Source organism: Microcaecilia unicolor, chromosome 2 (assembly GCF_901765095.1).
Source record: "Microcaecilia unicolor chromosome 2, aMicUni1.1, whole genome shotgun sequence".
Classification (NCBI taxonomy): domain Eukaryota; kingdom Metazoa; phylum Chordata; class Amphibia; order Gymnophiona; family Siphonopidae; genus Microcaecilia; species Microcaecilia unicolor.
In genome coordinates this window covers 2,365,370-2,387,315 of record NC_044032.1, presented here as the reverse complement: position 1 = coordinate 2,387,315, position 21,946 = coordinate 2,365,370, and the positions used below count along the sequence as shown (strand labels likewise).

Here is a 21,946-nt window from a genome sequence, read left to right as displayed (position 1 = left end):
CCTGCATGACAATCAGACATTTATGTTAGATTTAAATTAGCTTAGTGTAGTTGTTATGTTTTTCCATTGAAATTCACAGAGGAATAGTTTAACAAAAACAGTAAAAAATAAGATGACAACTTTTTTTATTAGACACATCACATTTCCTGACTTTCATGATTGATAGCCCAAATGAGAGTTACCTTGAAGATATTATATCTGAGTCTGGAGGCTGCAGCCCTTAATTTTGGTGTTAGACGTAGCTCAGAAGGGCTTTGATAAGGGAATGTCTTCTCTACATTTGATACCATTAATCTTGAGATTGCGGTGACTTGGTTATCATAGAAGGAACTGGTCCTGCGATTTCTAAATGGTTTCGGTCATTCTCATCAGAACAAATCCAGCAAGTGAGACTGGGGGGGGCTATGTTTCCAGGTGGAACATTATTAAGCCTGAAGTTCATCAAGGTTCTGTGAGTGCTCCAAAACTCACCAAAAACCTACTGTACCTACATATAGGTGACACTTGAAGGCATAAGGGCTACTGTAGTGGTGTACAGTTGGGTACAGTGGGTTTTGGAGAGCTCACTATACAGTATAAGGGGGTAAGGGTGACATGTGTACCTGGGACCTTTATGTGAGGTCCACTGCAGTCCCCCACAGCTCTGCTGAGATGTCTATGTGGCCAGTCTACTAAGAATGCTGGCTCCTCCTACATCCTAATAGCTTGATTTTGTGCGTTTTTCACTTGGACCTTTTGTTTTCGAAAATGATCCAAAAAAATAGATACACTGATTACAGTAACATCTAGAAACAGACCATTTTCAAAACAAAACGATAATCACTTCTTTGGTTTCAAAAATCTCTATATACACCACTTGAGTCTGGGACGTTTTGAGCGAAACGTCCAAAGTTGGATTTGAACATCATATCAAAAATGCCCTTCAAAATCTATTACACAGGTTGTCCTCTCTACTTATCACAAGTTCTGTTGCCATACCAACCACGAGCGGTCTCTTCATTCCTCCCAACTTAACCTTTGTCAACTCCCCTCCAACTGTTCCATTCATCTGTCCAATATTCAGCGTAAGATTTTTAGCACTTTCAGACTCAATACTGGTAGAACTATGCCTAGAGTGTTCTTCAGCCCTATTTAAGACTAAGCTTAAGACCCACCTCTTTGTTAAAGCTTTTGGGTCCTGAGTAGCTACCGTCGCCTTTGACTGGACTGAAGGTGACAGCTTGCCAGTGTTGGTTCATGTTTACTCCTCTTTTCCTCCTTGGCACTTCTCTGCCATATCTGCTCTCTCCTCTTTCCTGATTTCATGTTGTTCCTTTCTCACATTCTTTTATATTAATTATCATTGTAAACTACATTGATGAATTTTCTCTAAGGCATATATGGTGTGCAGTCTGGGGGTGTTGTGGGACCCTAACTTGTCTTTCTACCCTCTGCCTTAGCCCTCTCTTTCTTAGCCCAAAGAATATCTGCCCCTCTCACCCAATGGCTGATTTCTTTCGGCAATTAGCATCTGATCCTGTTCTTATCCTGAAAGATACTTGCATGATGCCTAGAAAAGCACAAATTATGGACTACACTGCTCAGTCGGATAAGAAGCCTGCAAAACAGCCCTGAAAAGCTGATTATTTAAGCAGGGGTTTTCTGCTTTTTAGTATAAGATTTTAATATGATGTTACCGAGCAGATAAGCATATCATGAAAATGGGAATGTGGAAAACAGTCTCTCTACTACTACTACTACTTAACATTTCTAAAGCGCTACCAGGGTTATGCAGCGCTGTACAATTTAACAAAGAAGGACAGTCCCTGCTCAAAGGAGCTTACAATCTAAAGGACAAAAAGTGCAGTCAATCAAATTGGGGCAGTCTAGATTTCCTGGATAGAGGTCAGTGGCGTAGCTAGGGTAGTTGACACCCGGGGCCGGTCATTTTTTAACACCCCCCTTCAAAATCTAGTACTAGGCATGCCGAGAATACAAAACACTCAGGACCTATAGAGCAATTCTACCATACCATAAGCAGTGATTTCTACGAATCACACAAGGAAAAGGAAAGCATCTTAAACACTACAGTGAGCACTAGAACATCAATTCACCTATTGTAAAACGAAACCAGACAGAATAGTACAGATCGTCAATCCTGCACAGTCAATGCCAACTGAAAGCCATGTCTTTTTCACAAACACAGATACACCCTAATCCACTATAGAATAAGTAATCATAAACTTTCTATTTAGACAAAAATTAAACTGAACCCCCGATGCCAGACTCTGCATACAATGCAACACCACAGAAACAGAAAATGTCCCCTAGAACTGTGCAAAATATAAAGACAGCAGATGTAAATTTGAACCAATCACCACTTTACAAATTAACAAATAGAAATAAAACAAATACAGAAAATAAAATAATACCATTTTATTGGACTAATACATTTAGCTTTCAGAGGCCAAAACATCCTTCCTCAGGTCAATACAGTATAGTGCTGTTACAGTATCCTATCCTGACCTGAGGAAGGGGGTTTTGTTCTCTGAAAGTTAGTCAAAATGTATTAAAATTAGTCCAATAAAAAAATTACCTTGTTTACATGTTCTATTATAAACATTTATTAACACATCTACAATACTACTTACCCTAAAGCAAAAAAATAAAGTAAATATTTTATTTACAGTTTGTTGTCTCTGGTTTCTGCTTTCCTCATCTTCTTTTCACTGTCTTCCTTCCATCCAGCATCTGTCTTTGTTCTTTCTCTGCCACCCAGTGTCTGCCCTCTCTGGTGTGCCCTCCATCCAATGTCTGCCCTCTCTCCCTGCTCCTTCCATCTACATCTGCCCTCTATCTCTGCCCCTTCCATCCACAATCTGCCCGTGTCTGCCCTCTCTCTCTCCCCCTTCCATTCACTGTCTGCCCTTTCTATCGCTTCCATCCACTGTCTGCCCTTTCTCTCTGTCCCTTCAATCCACCATTTGTCCTCCCTCTCCCATCCATCCAGGGTTTGCCCTCCCTCTCACTTCCCCTTCCATCCAGGATCTGTCCCCTCTCTCTGCCCCTTTTTTCAGCCCTCAGTTCCAGCCCCACTATCCCACCAGTCCCCAGTTTCAGCCCCAGCCCTTTTCTCCCACCAGTTCCGAGCTTCGGCCCCCAGCCACTTCTCCCTGTCTCCTTTTCAGCCCCCAGTCCCCACAGTTTCAGCTCCTGCCCCCTTTTCAGCCCCATTCCAGTACTAGCCCGCTTATCCACCTACCCTCCTTTTCAGCCCCCAGTTCCAGCTCCCTCCATCCACCTGCCTTGCATTAGGGCCTCCCTTTTCAGCCCAGACCCCATCTGGGCTCCCCTCCCCATCCCCTTCTCCCATCTGAGCACCCCATCCCCTTCTCCCATCTGGCCACCCCATCCCCTTCTGCCATCTGGGCTCCCCACCCCATCCCCTTCTGTCATTTGGGCTCCCACCCCATCTCCTTCTGTCATCTGGGCACCCCACCCCATCCCCTTCTGTTATCTGGGCTCCCCACCCCATCCCCTTCTGTCATATGGGCCCCCCCGACCCGACCCGCCTACCAGATCCGTCGAGAGGACGGCGGGTGAGGGGGTGCTCCGCTCCGGCTGCTCCCACCCTACCTTCTTTAAAAAAAAATTAGTAAAGCGGCGTGGCAGGCAGCGTGGCCTCACGTCTGCCCTGCTTGTAAAACAAGTAGATCTCCTCATCGGGCCTTCGCTCACTGGGTCCCGCCCTCCTCTGAGGTAACTTCCTATTTCCTCGAGGGAGGGACCCAGTGAGCGAAGGCCCGACAAGGAGATCTACTTGTTTTACAAGCAGGGCAGACGCGAGGCCGCGCTGCCTGCCACGTCGCTTTACTGTTTTTTTTTTTTAAAGAAGGTAGGGTGGGAGCGGAGCACCCCCCCACCCGCTGACACCTGGGGTGGACCGCCCCCACCGCCCCACCCTTGCTACACCACTGATAGAGGTACAATGGTTAAGTGCTGAAAGCGACATTGAAGAGTGGGGTTTGAGCAAGGATTTGAAGATGGGCAGGGAGGGGACTTGGTGTATGGGCTCAGGGAGTTTATTCCAAGCATAGGGTGAGGCGAGGCAGAAAGGGCAGAGCCTGGAGTGGCAGTGGTGGAGAAGGGTACTGAGAGGAGGGATTTGTCCTGTGAACGGAGGTACAAGTAGGAACGTAAGGGGAGATGAGGGTAGAGAGGTAATGAGGGGCTGCAGATTGAGTGCATTTGTAGGTTAGTAGGAGAAGCTTGAACTGTATGCGGTACCTGATTGGAAGCCAGTGAAGTGACTTGAGGAGAGGGGTGATGTGAGCATATCGGTCTAGGCGGAAGATAAGACGGGCAGCAGAGTTCTGAACGGATTGAAGGAGGGATAGATGGTTAAGTGGGAGGCCAGTGAGGAGTAGGTTGCAGTAGTCAAGGCGAGAGGTGATGAGAGAGTGGATGGGAGTTCGGGTGGTGTGCACAGAGAGGAAGGGGCGAATTTTGCTGATATTATAGAGAAAGAAGCGACAGGTCTTGGCTGTCTGCTGCATATGGGCAGAGAAGGAGAAGGAAGAGTCGAAGATGACTTCGAGGTTGTGGTCAGATGAGACGGGGAGGATGAGGGTGTTGTCCATTGAAATAGAGAGTGGAGGGAGAGGAGAAGTGGGTTTGGGTGAAAGACAATGAGGCTCGGTCTGGCCATGTTCAGATTCAGGTGGCGGTTGGACATCCAGGCGGCAATGTCGGATAAGCAGGCCGATACTTTGGCCTGGGTTTCCGCAGTGATGTCTGGTGTGGAGAGATAAAGCTGGGTGTCGTCGGCATAAAGATGATATTGGAAACCATGAGATGAGATCAGCAAGCCCAGGAAGAGGTTGTAGATTGAAAAGAAGGGGTCCAAAGACAGATTCCTGAGGAACTCCAACAGAGAGTGGGATGGGGGTGGAGGAAGATCCATGAGAATGTACTCTGAAGGTATGGTGGGAGAGATAAGAGGAGAACCAGGAGAGGACAGAGCCCTGGAACCCAAATGAAGACAGTGTGGCAAGAAGTAAGTTATGATTGACAGTGTCAAAAGCGGCGGATAGGTCGAGGAGGATGAGGATGGAGTAGTGACCTTTGGATTTGGCAAGGAACAGGTCACTACAGACTTTAGTGAGTGCCGTTTCTGTCGAGTGTAGAGGGCGAAACCAGATTGAAGCGGATCGAGGATGGCATGAGAGGAGAGAAAATCAAGGCAGCAACTGTGAACGGCGTGTTCAAGTATCTTGGAGAGGAAGGGTAGGAGGGAGATGGGGCGGTAGTTGGAAGGACAGGTAGGGTCTAATGATGGTTTTTTGAGGAGTGGCGTGACTACAGCATGCTTGAAGGTGTCGGGGACAGTTGCGGTGGAGAGAGAGAGAGGTTGAGGATATAAAAGATGGGGGGGGGGGTGACAGTAGGAGAGATGGTGTTTAGTAAGTTGGTGGGGATGGGATCGGAGGAACAGTGGTGCATTTCGAGGAGGAATGAAGGTGGGCGGTTTCCTCCTCGGTGATATCAGGAAAAGAGGAGAAGGAGGCCTGGGTTGGTTGGTTGAGGGAGTGGGTTAAAGGGTGAAGAGGAGGAGGTGGCTTGGTAGTGAATTCGAGGTTGATCTTCTGTACCTTGTCGCGAAAGTAGTCAGCCAATGATTGAGGAGAGAGTGAGGGGGGGGGGGGGGTGGGAGCGGAGGGCACTTTGAGGAGGGAGTTAAGGGTGGCGAAGAGACGACAAGGGTCTGCAGTGTACTGTGCTCCAGTATTTTAATGGTTTTCTCTGCGATGCTGACTTATCTGAACCATATTGACCCCTAAAGAAGGCTTGTTGCCGAAACATAGCCATATAGGGTCTTGGGTTAGTTTATTTTGGCAAATAAACTTTTTGGATGCTCTTACTCCTTGTCAGCACACAGGGCTGCCCAATTACCACTGGGTAAGCCCCCAGCACAAAAAAAATAAAAGTATTTTTCAGCGCCAGGAATGGCACTTTGGAGGCAGGTACTACTGCCGAGCAGTTGCCTGCTTAAATTACTTGTCCATAACTAAGTGTGAGTATTCAGTGGCAGTTATCCAGTTAGTACCGCTGAATATTTGCAATTAGTGCCAAGCCAAAACTGGCTAACTTGGCGTTCCAGGGCCACAATTGGCACTTGTGTGGTTAAGTGCCAAGATTCAGCCTTTAACTGCATAAAATAACCATTTAAATAGTAGTCCTATCTTTAAACAGTTCAGTTTACGTGGTTAAGGGTGAGTATTATTGTTATTATTTGTTACATTTGTATCCCACATTTTCCCACCTTTTTGCAGGCTCAATGTGGCTTACATATATCTGTTAACGGCGTTAGCCAATTCCGATCTGAAAAAATACAACATATAACGAATACAAGGTGATCTTTTAGTAGAATGAGGTACATGTATAGTAGGTATAATTGGGGGGAACTTAGAGAGGGAAAGGAAGAGTCAGGTAATGTCCATTACGGTCTATGGTTACGTTGTGTCGCAGGTGTCCAGGTATTTTATATTGGGTCGGTGGGGTATGCTCTTCTGAACAGATCTGTCTTTAGTGCTTTCCGGAAATTTAGGTGGTCGAGCGTAGTTTTTACTACTTTTGGCAGTGCGTTCCATAGTTGTGCGCTTAGGTAGGAAAAGCTGGATGCATAGGTGGATTTGTATTTGAGTCCTTTGCTGTTTGGGTAGTGGAGGTTTAGGTAAGATCGTGCAGATTTGGTGGTGTTTCTGGTTGGCAGGTCGATGAGTTCTGTCATGTATCCCGGTGCCTCGCCGTAAATAATTTTATGAACAGTCGTGCAGATTTTGAAAGTGATACGTTCTGTGATTGGTAGCCGGTGCAGTTTTCCTCGGAGTGGCTTGGCACTATCAAAACGTGTTTTTCCAAGTATAAGCCTGGCTGCTGCGTTTTGGGCGGTCTGAAGTTTCTTTATGATTTGATCCTTGCATCCCGCATAGATTCCATTACAGTAGTCTGCGTGGCTTAGTACCATTGATTGTATCAGGTTACGAAAGATTTCCCTTGGGAAGAATGGTTTCACGCGTTTGAGTTTCTACATTGAGAGAAACATTTTCTTTATGGTGGATTTCGCTTGGGCCCAGTGGCGTAGCCAGACCTGAGATTTTGGGTGGGCCCAGAGCTAATATGGGTGGGCACGCACTGTCTATATAAGTATTTTTATTTATTTTATTTTTGTTATATTTGTACCCCGCGCTTTCCCACTCATGGCAGGCTCAATGCGGCTTACATGGGGCAATGGAGGGTTAAGTGACTTGCCCAGAGTCACAAGGAGCTGCCTGTGCCTGAAGTGGGAATCGAACTCAGTTCCTCAGTTTCCCAGGACCAAAGTCCACCACCCTAACCACTAGGCCACTCCTCCACTCCTCGCTCACTTTCTCGCCACTCAGTGCAGGATTCAGCCCAAAGCCTCACTGTTTTACAAAACTATGAGGTCCCCTATTCCTGCTCCACGATCCTCTATGCAACATGTATGGGAAATGGACCTTCAGGACTCTTTGTCAGATGCTCAATGGACTCGTGTGTGGTCAAGGGGTCCAAGGGCTTCCCTGTCGGCCACAATCTCATTTTATGTACCACAGGGCCCTTTGGACACCTAGAAAAAGCAAATTGTCTGGGGCTCAATGCAGCTTACATATACAGGTACTTATTTGTACCTGGGCAATGTGACTTGCCCAGAGTCACAAGGAGCTGCCTGTTCCTGAAGTGAGAATCGAACTCAGCTCCTCAGGACCAAAGTCCACCACCCTAACCACTAAGCCACTCCTCCACTGTGCTACTATTTGAGATCTACATGGAATGTTGCTATTCCACTAGCAACATTCCATGTAGAAGTCAGCCCTTGCAGATCACCCATGTGGCCACGCAGGCTTCTGCTTCTGTGAGTCTGACGTCCTGCACGTACAGGACGTCAGACTCACAGAAACAGAAGCCTGCGCAGCCTTCTACATGGAATGTTGCTAGTGGAATAGCAACATTCCATGTAGAATCTCCAATAGTAGCAACAGAATCTCCAATAGTAGCAACATTCCATGTAGAATCTCCAATAGTATCTATTTTATTTTTGTTACATTTGTACCCCGCGCTTTCCCACTCATGGCAGGCTCAATGCGGCTTACATAATAATATGGAATACAGAATATTGAAAGAGAAAATATAGGTTAATCATATTAGAATAATAGAAGAGATAGGTAGGTAGAGATGGGAAGAGGGAAGGGAGTAGGAGAGGTATGAGCAAGGGGTATACTGTATATATTTTTAAAAAAATCATGCAAAATCCTTCTGATTAGAGACACAGAAGCCGGCTCACCTTGCGGAAGAGGGCTGTAAGCCTCTCCCTAGTGTTGTAATACGGAGAGTTGACCCAGATGACACGAACCAGGCTCAGTATGTGGAGCAATTTGCTGGCAATCGCCTTAGCTTTTAGTGTGGCCAGCTCCTCAAAGGGCCCTTTCAGGATGGACAAGAAGGTGAGGTTGGACAGAGCCTGTATGGACCCATCCTGTATTTGATTTGACAGCTTTTTGAAGGGCGCAACATAGGAAGACTTGGAGAGCTGCAGTAGGGATTCAATCTGCTTTACTCCATCCTTGTCCAGCTACCTGCTGAGCCCCGACAGGTCACTGCAGCGATCCCTCCAGAACTCAATCTCCTCTAAGGGTCCGGAGCTCTCTCTGTCTCCACAGTTTCCTGTGCGCTCAGAACCTCTTTAATCTGACGTGTCCAGTGCACCATGGCAGTTTCCAGATGCTGCACCAACTCCTTGTCCTTCACTCCCGAAGTTGTAGTGACGAACGGGTGGGCAGGCGGCGGTAGTAAAAGCAACAAGGAGGCAGGTTCGACTCCATCCTTCACTTCCCTGCCCTCTCAGCGTCCCACCTGCCCGAAAGGAAATGACGTCAGAGGAAGGCAGGACGCAGAGGGCAGGGAAGCGAAGGACAAAGTCGAACCTGCCTCCTTGTTGCTTTTACTACCGCAGCGCTGCCCGACTTCGGGTAAAAGTCGCCGTTCCAGTCGTCGTCATTTGGGTGGGCCTGAGCCGAGATCGGCTCTGGGCTTGTTTACCTGCGTGTACACTGGATCCGGCAGATCCGGCGCATGCGCGAATGCAGGGAAACGCCGGTAGGCCGAAAAAATGGAGCCTGGGCCTCGATTTGATTTTTGGGCTGGAAAAATGAAGAGGGGAGTCGGAGGGTGTCCGGGACCCTCAGGAAATGAATGGACCCCAGGATGGACGTTAGGGATCAAAGGTAAAAAGTCCTATGGCCTTATTTTGACTTAATTTAGTTTAATTTTTGAGTTATTTGGAGTGACTTTTGTCGGGCCTTCCCTTAATGTTTTAAAATTTTTATTTTTATGGTCGGGGGGTCTGGGGGGTCTGTTTAGGAGGATTGTACCATTTAAAAATTTTAAAGTTAATTTTGAAGGGGTTTTGGGGGGTATTTTTGGTGCGGAGCGTCGTGCGCTGCTCTGAAAGCGGTTTTTAAAAATCCATAGACGGTGTTTAGGAGAGCACATGTTGCCTCACGTATGTGGAAATTTTGGGAAAATTCCATTAACTTTTAATGGGGTTTTTGGATAAAAATAGTGTGAAATGGTGCCTATTAATGGGTTTAAAAAATATAAAACATGGATTGTATTCAGGAAAAAGTGACTGGGATGGTGGAACAATTTTTATTAAAATGTAATGCAATTTACCTTGTATTTTGTATTGAAATCCATTTTCTCCATACACTTTAATGGGAAAATTGGATTTCAAGATGGAGATTGTGAAAAGTTTCCAAACTGTAAAAGTTGGTTAACATTCCACAAGCTAGCGTCTGATTGGTGCTGCTAGGTCAGATGGCGAAGCCGCAGTCCTGTTGCTAGGGGAGACAGAGCTGGTGACAAGGTCAGAGGAACTGAAGACACAGGAGAGGACAGACCTGTGTGTGGAAGGTGCTGTGCCTGTGTGTGTGTGAGAATTGATTTATACAGTAGAGAGAGCTTAAATAAAGAGTTGTCTGATACAAGGAGAGGAACTGAAGACACAGGAGAGGATAGACTGGTATGAGAGGTGCTCTGCTTGTGTGTGTTTGTAAAATTGATATGTACAAAGAGAGAACTTAAGTTAAGGGGTGCTTGATGGAAGCAGATAAACTAAAGACACAGGAGGAGACAGATCAGTGAAAAAAGGTTCTGCCTGTGAAATAGAGAATCAGAGCTGAACTCGAGCAGCTGGTGACTGAGAGAGAGAGTGGAATTTTGTGGAGCAGAGGGAACTGAAAGTACAGGGGAGATAGACCTGCAGGAAAGATGCTCTGCCCGTGTATGTATAAGAAACTTGTGTGAATAGGCAGGTTGATAATCATACTGAAAATCACAGTACACCTGATAAGTATTCTGAGTGAGCGTGCGCTGGTCTATAAAGTAATTATACAGAAGAGTGCTGGTTTGGGTTTAAGTCAAATCAGTTTCAGGTTGCATAGAAACCTGTTGGTGACTGGCGAGTGTGGCTAGTGGCAGTAGTGGTAGTTATGCATGGAAACCTTGTATTTTGAAGTGAACTGTCACAGTACTGAGTTATGATTGCAAGACACCTGATTGCAGAGGGACGAGTGTTGAATGGTGCATGAACAGGACTATTGCCCTTGGTTGAACTGTGGTTTATAAGAATATTGTGATAGGAAGTGTGTGGAATAAGCTGAATACCAATAAAAAATGGCAAAGCTTAAGTTTCAGTGAGGTGGAAGTTTCTTGCTGAATGATTTTGATTTAAAAGTTTAAAAGAAGTGATGTCTGTAAGAGGTATTCATATAAACAGAAGAGTGTTCCTCATTAGGCAGGGAAAAGTAATAAGGCAGGTCCTGCAATAGGGAACATTATTTATCTATTGATTTAATCTAGATAGGTTGGCCACAGTTTTGAAAATAACAAAAATCCTTACAAAAATTCCCACAGGATAGGGGGACAGGGTTTCAGTTTCTTTAATTAACTAGAGTACAGGTACCGAGGCTGTTAAGGGACGACACAGGAGGAGCAACGCGGAAGCAACAAGTGCACCAACTACCAAGAAAGACCAAAGGTTTTCGTATTCAAGAAAGTTCAACTCAAGCAGCTAAGTACACAAAAATCACCACCTACACCGTTTCAGAGACTTTCAATCTACACGTAAATACTTACCTGGAGGTTTATGCTGAGATTCAGTTACATTTCAAAGTGAAGAAAAGTGGACATCTGCAAGAAAGCAATTGACACAAAGAATCAATTTTTTTGTTGAAATTTCATAGTTAAAGTAAATTCTGAGTAACCGAGAAAGTAATTATTTGTACTACTTACCTGATTCGTGGTGTTGATAATATCAGTTAGAGGAACATTCATTGATTGAAAGTTGATCCATTTTCTGAAAGGTTAAAAAGAAACATCTTGTGCAATAAATTATTATAATTTAAAAGTTAGTGTGCAATATTGTCATATTTATATTTTATATATATATAGTTTTTTTTAAAGCTCTCCATTCAGGGCCCCTTTTCCAAGCTGCAGTAAAAGGGGGCCGGTGCTGGCGTTGGCCTATGTTATACACGTGCGCCGAGGCCACTTTTTACCGCAGCTGATAAAAGGGAAGTCTCGCCTTCCTGCAGAAAATGACTGTGCGGCAAGTAAAGAGTAAGAGGCATTTGCAATGGCTGAGACAGTGACTTTTTCTGATCTAAGAGTCGTAAAGAAAAAGGCATTCAAACCCTTTCCAGTCCTGGTCATCAGGTAAATGTGCTCAGATGCTGGTTGGGGTGATGGATTTCGCATTCCCGGGCACTGCCTTCTGTTTCTAAACCCATATATAATTTCATGGAAGGTTCCTCAGTGCTGGAGAAGGATGGACAGGTCGCCTACGCTACAATAAGAGTACCAGAGAAGCTGGAGAAGATCAACCCTGAACCACCAAGGACTAAACCAAGGCAGAAAGGTAAATACCAGAGGCATAGGACCAGTTAAATATATTCAGAATTTATCTGCACTAAATAGACATTTTTTCATTAAAAAAGATAAATAAATAAACTTTCAGGCAATCGTGAGGTGAGAATTCTGGATAACATCTGCTACACATCTTTATTGTCTAATTAAATAGCTCCTCTTTTGATAGAGAATAATTGTTTTCATCAACGGAAGGAATTTTACATGAGTTAATAAATCAGGACACAAAGCTTAAATCAAGTAATTTAATGAAGAAACAAAAACTTAAATTACAAGTCATAAAACATAGACTAAAAGATATTAGCACAGTGTGTGATACAGTGAGATAGAAGGGGGAGAATGCTCTAGTGGTATTTTAGAATGAAATATGCCCTCCGTAAATATTTCATACTGTTCTGTTGACTGTGTTATCCTTTTTAAGAAATTGTTAAGCTGTACAATAAAAGGTTTGACCTTCTACTTTTTGTTTTTGTTTTGGTGTAACGAATTAACTCTTTCATTCCTGCATGACAAATGCTTTCAGACAATTATGTCAGATTTAAATTAGCTTAGTGTAGTTGTTATGTTTTTCCACTGAAATTCACAGAGAAATAGTTTAACAAAAACAGCAAAAATAAGATGACAACTTTTTTTATTAGACACATCACATTTCCTGACCTTTATGATTGATAGACCAAATGAGAGTTACCCTGAAGATGATATTATAGCTGAGTCTGGAGGCTGCAGCCCTTAATTTTGGTGTTAGACGTAGCTCAGAAGGGCTTTGATAAGGGAATGTCTTCTCTACATTTGATACCATTAATCTTGAGATCGTGGTGACTTGGTTATCATAGTAGGAACTGGTCTCGCGATTTCTAAATGGTTTCGGTCATTCTCATCGGAACAAATCCAGCAAGTGAGACTGAGGGTCTATCCACCTCATAATCGAAAGTGAAAGACGTCCATATTTCGACCCAAATCGGGAGATGGGCGTCTTTCAACCGTGGGCGACCAAATCGGTATAATCGAAAGCTGATTTGGGTCGTCTTCAATTGCACTCCATTGCGGGAATGAACAAAGTTTACGGGGGCGTGTCAGAGGTGTGGTGAAGGTGGGACTGGGGCGTGGTTATCGGCTGAGGAGAGATGGACGCCTTAGGCCGATAATCGAAAAAAAAAAAGGCACTTTTACCGCGATCTTGGGTCACTTTTTCTGGACCCTTTTTTTCCATGAACAAGCCCCCAAAAAGTGCCCCAACTGACCAGATGACCACAGGAGGGAATCGGGGATCACCTCCCCTGACTCCCCCAGTGGTCATTAACTTCCTCCCACCAAAAAAAAAAAAACACTTTAAAAACATTTTTCCAGCCTCTATGCCAGCCTCAAATGCCATACCCACCTCCATGACAGGCAGAATGTGTTCTATCCTCTGACAGCCTTTCCCTGGTTCTGATGTGGCTCTCAGGTGAGTGTGACACCTTTTCTGTTATGCGACTGTAGAGTCACATCAGCAATGCATTGTGGTGGGTGTAGGGTATTGGGCAAATGCTCACGATGTTGGTAGTTGGTAGGCTGTACTCCCATGGTGCTTTTCCCCCTGCTTACTGGGTCAGAGTGTGCCCTGGTTTGTTTCGGTAGTCATGAGGTAGTGGCCATTTTTGTAAGACAGTTTTAGCTCCCTTTCATGTGTTAGCCACGTTACAGAACTTAGTTCTTACCTTGAATGTTGCTGAAAGAGGGCATTGTACAGCATTCTGCCAGCTCTGACCTACTGCTCATCTCAGTACCAGGGAGGACTCTTTGCCAGTGGGGCACAACCTCTGATCTGCAGTTAACTGTGAGGTGGTGGTATTTTGTAGTGCCGGAAAGAACAGCATGCTAGGGGTGGGAAGTATCACTGGGCCGCTGCAGTAGCCCGGCGGTACTTCCTGTATAGTGAGCAGTAAGCCTGCGTTGGGCTTACTGCCACTTAGTAAAAGAAGCCCACAAATTCCATAAAATTTCTCAGACAACCAAGTTTTCAAGAATTTGCAAAAAAAACCCAGAGAGTTTGATTTAACACGAATATCCTCTGGTAACTTGCAAATGGCTCAGATGTCTAAATAGCAATTTATACCTGCATATCTGCAGCATGGACAGTTCTAAAAGGGACATAGTCTCGGCATGGATTTGATGGACATGAAAGAAGGCATGGTATTCCCTCGAAATTCCTCAGGATCCACTTCATACAGTTTAAATGTTGGTATTTACACCTGCTATGAGGGATGCATGAATGCCAGCTAAATATCTGTTATATATCCTATAATAATTTGTAGCTCCAACATTCTACGTCTGGATGCCTGGGGTTCGTAAATAGAAGTTGCTTACCTGTAACGGTAGTTCTCCTTGGACAGTTGATCATCTAGCCACACAGTTGAAGTGACATCAGGGTGACGTTACGGACCCGGGCTTCCAATAGCACAGAAAACTCTACGAGCTCTCTGCGCACGCACTAACCTTCCCGCCCGTAGAAGTAGTATAATTAGCAGACATGGCCCCCTGTCAAACTAGTTGATCTTCCAGCTGGCAACAACTCAGAGTGGGAGGGTGGGTCTATGTGGCTAGATGATCAACTGTCCAAGGAGAACTACCGTTACAGGTAAGCAACTTCTATTTCTCCATGGACAGTGGGATCATCTAGCCACACAGTTGAAGACTCCCAAGCTAAATGAAAACATGGTAACAGTTAAACACAGCAGTACATATAAAGTATAAGCTGTTACCTGAATTGGTGGAGGAGGTGTGTTGGTGCCTCACAAGGACGAGGACAGAACCAGTCTGCCAAACAAAGCGTCAGCTGCCGATGCATCGTCAATACAATAGTGCTTTGTAAAGGTATGCATAGTTGTCCAAGTTGCAGCTCGGCAAATCTCCAGCGGAGAGGCACGCTGAAGAAGTGCTGAAGAGGTTGCTACCGCTTGCAACTGGTGTGCAGTGACATGAGGAACATCAACAGTTGGTGAATGCAAAGTCTGTCTATAGCAGAATGAAATGCAATCAGTTATCTAGCGAGATAAAGTGGATTTCTTTACTGGCTTTGGTTAATGCAATGACTGTAGAGAAAGAAAAAGCTGCGAAGGACGATGTAAACTTTTTGTCCTCTGCAGATATATGGTAACCGCTCTAACACAGTCAAGAGTATGTAACAATTTGTCTTGATCCAAATTGTGTGGAGGCGGATGAAATGCCGGTAGTATTATAGTCTGATTGAAGTGGTAGGGCAACACAACCTTAGGTAAAAATTTTGGATGTGTTCTTAACAAAACTTTGTCATGTAAAACTTGTAAGTATGGAGGATAATGTACTAATGCTTGAAGCTCTCCTATCCTCCTAGCAGAGGTTATAGCAATCAAAAATATAGTCTTCCACGAGAGATATTTGAAGTCAGCTGTCAGCAATGGTTCAAATGGGGGACCCATGAGATTATGTAAAACAAGATTGAGGTCCCATGCAGCCACTGGAATCTTTATTGGAGGTCTAGAATGTAGTAAACCCTTCATAAATCTCTTGGTAACTGGATGACGAAGAACAGTGGTATCGTCAACTAGATCATGCAAAACAGACAAAGCCACTAAATGAACCTTGACTGATGTAAATGATAAACCGACATCAGAAAGATGCAATAAATAGTCCAGAACAGTAGAAAGAGAACAACTGTATGGTTGATGGGAATTGCTTATACACCATAGTTCAAAACGGTGCCATTTGGAAGCATATGAACGTCTGGTCGACTCTTTACATGCTGCTTGCAGTATTTGCAATACTTGTGCCAAAACAGTCCAGAATTAGTCACAGTTCTGAATGAGCCATACTGTAAGTTTTACTGAATGAAGATTTGGATGATGAAGTGTGCCATGGTGCTGAGTAATTAGATCTGGCTCCATGGGTAAGATGATTGGTGCTTCCTTCAGCCATGACAGAAGAATTGGGAACCAACAATGTCTTGGCCAACGAGGAGCAATCAGGATCATGCAAGCTGAGTCTGTGATCACTTTTTCAATGTCTTCGCTATGAGAGGAATGGGCGGATAGGCATATATCAGACCTTGATCCCAATTGATGAGGAATGCATCGGATGCTTCTCTGTTGTGACTGGGCTACTTTGAGCAGTATCTGTGACACTTCCTGTTGAGAGGGGATGCAACTAGGTCTATTACAGGAGAACCCCACTTTTTGAACAACTGTTGAGTAATTATGGTCTTCAAAGACCATTCGTGCGGCTGCAGTTTGCGACTGAGCGAGTCTGCTAGACAATTTAAATGACCTGGAATGTAAGTGGCTGTTATGTGCGATCCCATCTGAAGAACTAGATACCAGAGTTGGATTGCTTCCTGACATAAGGATCGGGATCCGATTCCCCCTTGTTTGTTGACATAATACATAGCCACTTGATTGTCTGTTTGGATGTGAATATTTTGATTGTGAAGGATGTAAGCAAATGCGATCAGTGATAGACGGATTGCTCTTAGTTCCAGAAGATTGATGATGCAGGCTTTCTCTTCCTGTGACCAGAGCCCTTGGGTTGATTGATTCTGACAATGTGCACCCCAACCCTTCTTGGAGGCATCTGTTGTTACTACTATTGTCGGTTTTGGAAGCTGAAAAGGTGCTCCCTCTGTCAGGTGAGGCAGATGTAACCACCATGTTAACTGGGGTTTTATGTATTGTTGCAGAGTTATCTTGGTGGACAGCGGTTGGTGATATTGAGACCAATGATCTCTCAAATACCACTGAAGGGGACGCATTCATAACCGTGCTTGTGGTAGAACATGGACAGTTGCAGCCATATGACCCAACAATACTAAGAGAGTTCTGGCTGTGGTTACCTGAGTACTTAACAGGTTCTGAACCAGTAGGATTAGAGTCTGTACTCTGAATGAAGGCAGGCGTGCCAATGCTATGGGTGTAATGAGACACGCCTCTATGAACTCCAAACTCTGTGTCGGCTGCAAAAGTGACTTTTCGTAATTTACCAGAAATCCGAGGGAAGTGAGGAGGGTGATTGTCCTGTGCAATGTCTGGATAACGATTTGCTGAGTGGAGCCTACAATGAGCCAATTGTCCAGGTATGGAAAGATAATGCAACCCTGCTGACGCAGATAGGCTATGACCACAATTACACTCTTGGTAAATACTCTGGGTGCTGATGTGAGACCAAATGGGAGAACTAAACTTTGTATTGATAGTGAATGCCCTGAAGTGTGAATCAAAGGTACCGACGTGAACTTGGCTGAATGGGTATGTGGAGATATGCATCCCTGAGATCCAACGATGCTAGCCAAGCTCCCTGCTGCAGAAATGGAAGAATGCTTGCGAGAGTACACATGCGGAATCTTTCTTTTCTGATAAATTTGTTGAGGTTTCTGAGATCTAAGATGGCTCGAAATCCCCCTAGTTTCTTTGGTATCAGGAAATACTTGGAATAGAAGCCGCTCCCCATCTGGTCCTGTGGTACTAGCTCTATAGCTTGAGCTTGGAGCAATCTGTGTACTTCTGCTTGTAGGAGAAGAGCTTGTGCATCGGATGTCCTGGACCTTATTTGAGGATTGGATGGTGGAGAAGCGAGAAAATGTATGCGATATCCATTTGTGATCACCTGCAGCACCCATGAATCCATTGTTACAGTTTTCCAGACCTTGCTGTAGCAGGACAAACGCCCTCCTACTGGACGACTGAGGTGATCTTGTGCGTCAAAAACTAGGATTTGTCTTCTGCTGTTGGATAGTAGTACTACGCACTTGTTTCTTGTCACGAGAAAATTTGGATGGGACATATTGACGTTGTCTCTGTTGCTTATTAAAGTATGCAGTCTTCTGAGAAGAATAAGGTCTCCTTCCCTGAAAACGTTTCGATTGATAATATGGGAGACGTTTATAGACAGTTCTTGAGCTTTTGGAGTGATCATCTTCCAAAGTGTCCAGTGTCATGCACTCATCTTTGATCGAGGTAATCATCTCTGCCACCTTAGGACCAAACAAGCTATCTCCCATACAAGGGAGATCTGCTACCTTTTCCAAGATATCATCAGCTAAAGCTGAAGAACGTAGCCACGCCATGCGTTTAGTGGAGATGGCAATTGCTGAACCTCGTACTGCTGTCTCGTAATTGTCAAATGCTGCACGAACCATAAATTGGGAACAAAGTTCTAGGTCCTGCATTATAGACGGCAGAGAATCAAGAGAAGTTGAATCTGACATGTCCTGTAATTTCCCAATCTTATCCATGACAATATATAAATACTGAACATAGTGGAAGGAATGAACTGCGATCCTAGCCTGTAGCATCGTATTCTGATAGGCTTTCCTTCCTAGAAGATCCATATACTTCAAATCTTTAGTGGTGGATGAGACGTGCTCTCCTTCCCTGTCTTATGCTTTCTCATGGCTGATTTTACAACCACAGATTGATGAGGAAGTTGATGGAGACCATGACCCAAGAGAGATTGGACTCTATATTTATTATCCAACTGACGATTTGTAGCTCGAACCGTAAATGGGGTAGACCAAATCTGCTTATGATGGTCCTGTAGTACATTATCAATTGGAAGAACTACTGTGTCCTCGTCAGTAGAGAGATATTTCAATACTGACCTCTTCTGCTCTGCAGAAGGTAATTGAGAGGTATGTGGCAACTGAAGTGCCTTAGCCATTCTAAGAAGAAACTGAGGATATGCCCCAACATCCTTTGAAGATTCCTTTTGAGGAAGGTCATCATGAATATCTGGAACAGACAACCTCTTCCCCCTAGAACCAGGTGAGTCAGGAGAAGAAGCTCTGGAACAGGATCTAACATCTTCTCTAGACCATGATTCCACCTTTAGAGAAGTGGAAGGAGAGATTGAATACTGTCTCTTTCTAGATGATGGAGTGGTAGAATGAGATCTGAGAGAAGTCTGCTGAATAGTCGAGGATTGTCCTTCTTGAAGAGACTTTGAAGAATCTGGTACAGCTGGCATATGCTGTTTTAAAAACTGACTCAATAATTGGAAAAAACCTGAAGAGGTCGGATCTGAAACTGCAGGCACAGGGACTGGCTGACTAAAAGAAGAAAAAGAGCCAGTATTCAAAGGTGCATCAGGAAGCACAGTTGATCTTCTTGATCTCGAGTAGCTGGTACTAGAAGATCGACACCCCCTGCATCGAGTACTTGAATGACGACTCCGATGCCCTCTCTTATTATGTGAAACAGATGCACTGCTTCTAGAGACTGGGGAACAGTGACATCTTCTTCTTTTCTTAGGAGAAGGAGAACAGCTGTTAGAAGTAGTGGAAGCTGAATGAATCGAGCTGGTGGTCAGCTGATGCCTGCTTGGTGTCGAGTAATTACTTGGAATCGATATCACTGACTCCATCTGTCGAAGCGGAGCAGCAATGGAATCAGCTGATAAACGTTGTTGATCCTGTCTATTACCCTGCTGGGTCCCTGCAGTACTATTGGAGCTCACAGAAGCATCCAATTTTGACTGACCCTCGGGAATACCCTGATCCTGTCCCCCGGGCATAGCAGCAGGAGGGAATACAGAATCTGCAGGCACATCAAAGAGAGGAACAGCTGACCCCTGTACCGGCTTAATAATGTCCTTAGTCTTTGCTTTCTTCTTTGATGAAGTAGAAATCTCAGAGGCAGAGGTAGACCTTGAAAGATCCTGCAACTTTAAAAGACGAATCTGCAACGATTTGTCCGACATCTTCTGACAGTCCTCACAACCTGCCGGTATAGGCTGCTGCCCCAAACATCGGAGACATTGAACATGCGGGTTTGTGACTGACATCTTTCCCGAACATGTAGAACAGGTTTTAAAACCTGGTTTCTGTGACATTTTGGTCACAAAGTTAAGAAAAACTGAAAAAAATAAACAAGAAAATTATGAGGAGAAACCTACGAAGCGAAAATAAAACTAGTTTGACAGGGGGGTCGTGTCCGCTATTTATACTACTTCTACGGGCGGGAAGGTTAGTGCATGCGCAGAGAGCTCTTAGAGTTTTCTGTGCTATTGGAAGCCCGGGTCCGTAACGTCACCCTGACGTCACTTCAACTGTGTGGCTAGATGATCCCACTGTCCATGGAGAACATCCATTCCCACTCATTGCCCTGCCCTTGCGTCAAAACGTAATGACGTCAGAGGGCGGAACAATGAGGGGGAAGGGAACGCTGGAGGTGAGAAAATGTCAGGAGAGAATCACGGGACATCGAGGGGAGGGAGGGAGGAAGGGAAGGGGAGGGCAGGGCAGGGCAGAGGAGAATTAATGGACATGGATGGGATGGGAGGACAGTCATGGGTGCCTTCTGCGATGATGCATTTCCTGTTTCCGTGAGGGTGGGACACTGTGTGAGGGAAGGGAGAAGCTGTGTGGTCCTCTTCACTGCCATTACTGTGCCTGAAAGTAAAAGGGTTAAACGCGCGCGGGGGAGGGGGAGAAGAACAGAGAGGAGGGCTGTCAAGGAGCTGAGGGAGGGCAGAGAGAATCGCTGGACATGGACGGGAGGGCAGGGGGAGAGAAGAGATGGCTGGAATTGGAGAGGAGGGCAGAGAGAGAAGAGATCGCTGCACAGGACAGGAGGGGAGGGCAGGAGAGAGAGGAGAATTGCTGGACATAGATAGATGGAGGGGGCAGGGGAGAGAGGAGAATTGCTGGACATGGAAGGATGTAGGGGGCAGGGGAGAGATCAAATTTGCTGGATATGGATGGATGGATGGAGGAGAGGGCAGGGGAGAATGGCGAGTTGCTGGACATGGATGGATAGAGGGGAGGACAAGGGAGCGAGGAGAACTGCTGGATATGGATGGATGAATGGGGGCAGGGAAGAGGAAATTTGCTGGATATGGGTGGATGGAGGAGAGGGCAGGGGAGAATGGAGAATTGCTGGATATGGATGGATGGAGGAGAGGGCAGGGGAGAATGGCGAGTTGCTGGACATGGATGGATAGAGGGGAGGACAAGGGAGCGAGGAAAACTGCTGGATATGGATGGATGAATGGGGGCAGGGAAGAGAGGAAATTTGCTGGATATGGATGGATGGAGGAGAGGGCAGGGGAGAATGGAGAGTTGCTGGATATGGATGGAGAGAGGGGAGGACAGGGGAGAGAGGAGAATTGCTGGACATGGATGGATGGAGGGGGCAGGGGAGAGAGGAGAATTGCTGGACATGGAAGGATGTAGGGGGCAGGGAAGAGAGGAAATTTGCAGGATATGGGTGGATGGAGGAGAGGGCAGGGGAGAATGGAGAGTTGCTGGATATGGATGGAGAGAGGGGAGGACAGGGGAGAGAGGAGAATTGCTGGACATGGAAGGATGTAGGGGGCAGGGGAGAGATCAAATTTGCTGGATATGGATGGATGAATGGGGGCAGGGAAGAGGAAATTTGCTGGATATGGATGGAGAGAGAGGAGGACAGGGGAGAGAGAAGAATTGCTGGACATGGATGGATGGAGGGGGCAGGGGAGAGAGGAGAATTGCTGGACATGGAAGGATGTAGGGGGCAGGGGAGAGATCAAATTTGCTGGATATTGTAACCAGGTTCCCCTTCCAGGTGGGAGCCGGGGTTGACCCTGCTTAGCTTTCACTGGCTTCCGTCTGCTTTCCTAGCCAGCCACCGCACTTTCACTTGCTCTCCCTCTCCACCTTGCCAGCTGCTGAGAAAATCAGTCCCACTCCAGCAGAAAGAGCAATCCAAGTTCTTTATTGTTACAGATGTCAGCCTTGTCTAAACACCTCCAACTATCAGCAAACTTTAATCCATTTCCAATTACAGGCTTTTGTTTTAAATTCTCCCTCCCCAAACCTCCAGCCACACTATCTTCACTGCAGATAGTTTTGGAGATTTAGCTGGAACCACCTCCTCTCTCACCTCCTACAGTTTTAAGTTCCCCCAAAAGGCACCTGCCTTTCTATCTTCAAACCCTTCCCCCCCCTTTCACAGCACTACCTCTTGGGAACAGCCAATAT

General features: G+C 45.4%; 1 protein-coding gene across 1 annotated transcript in view; it reads left to right on the top strand.

The window, feature by feature from the left end:
- LOC115461766 overlaps positions 1-21,946 on the top strand; it is a 568,733-nt gene that overhangs the window by 334,604 nt on the left and 212,183 nt on the right. The window contains exon 6 of the mRNA XM_030191811.1: positions 11,864-11,974. Within this exon, the coding sequence (XP_030047671.1) occupies positions 11,864-11,974 (111 nt within the window). The remainder of the gene's footprint in view (positions 1-11,863; positions 11,975-21,946) is intronic.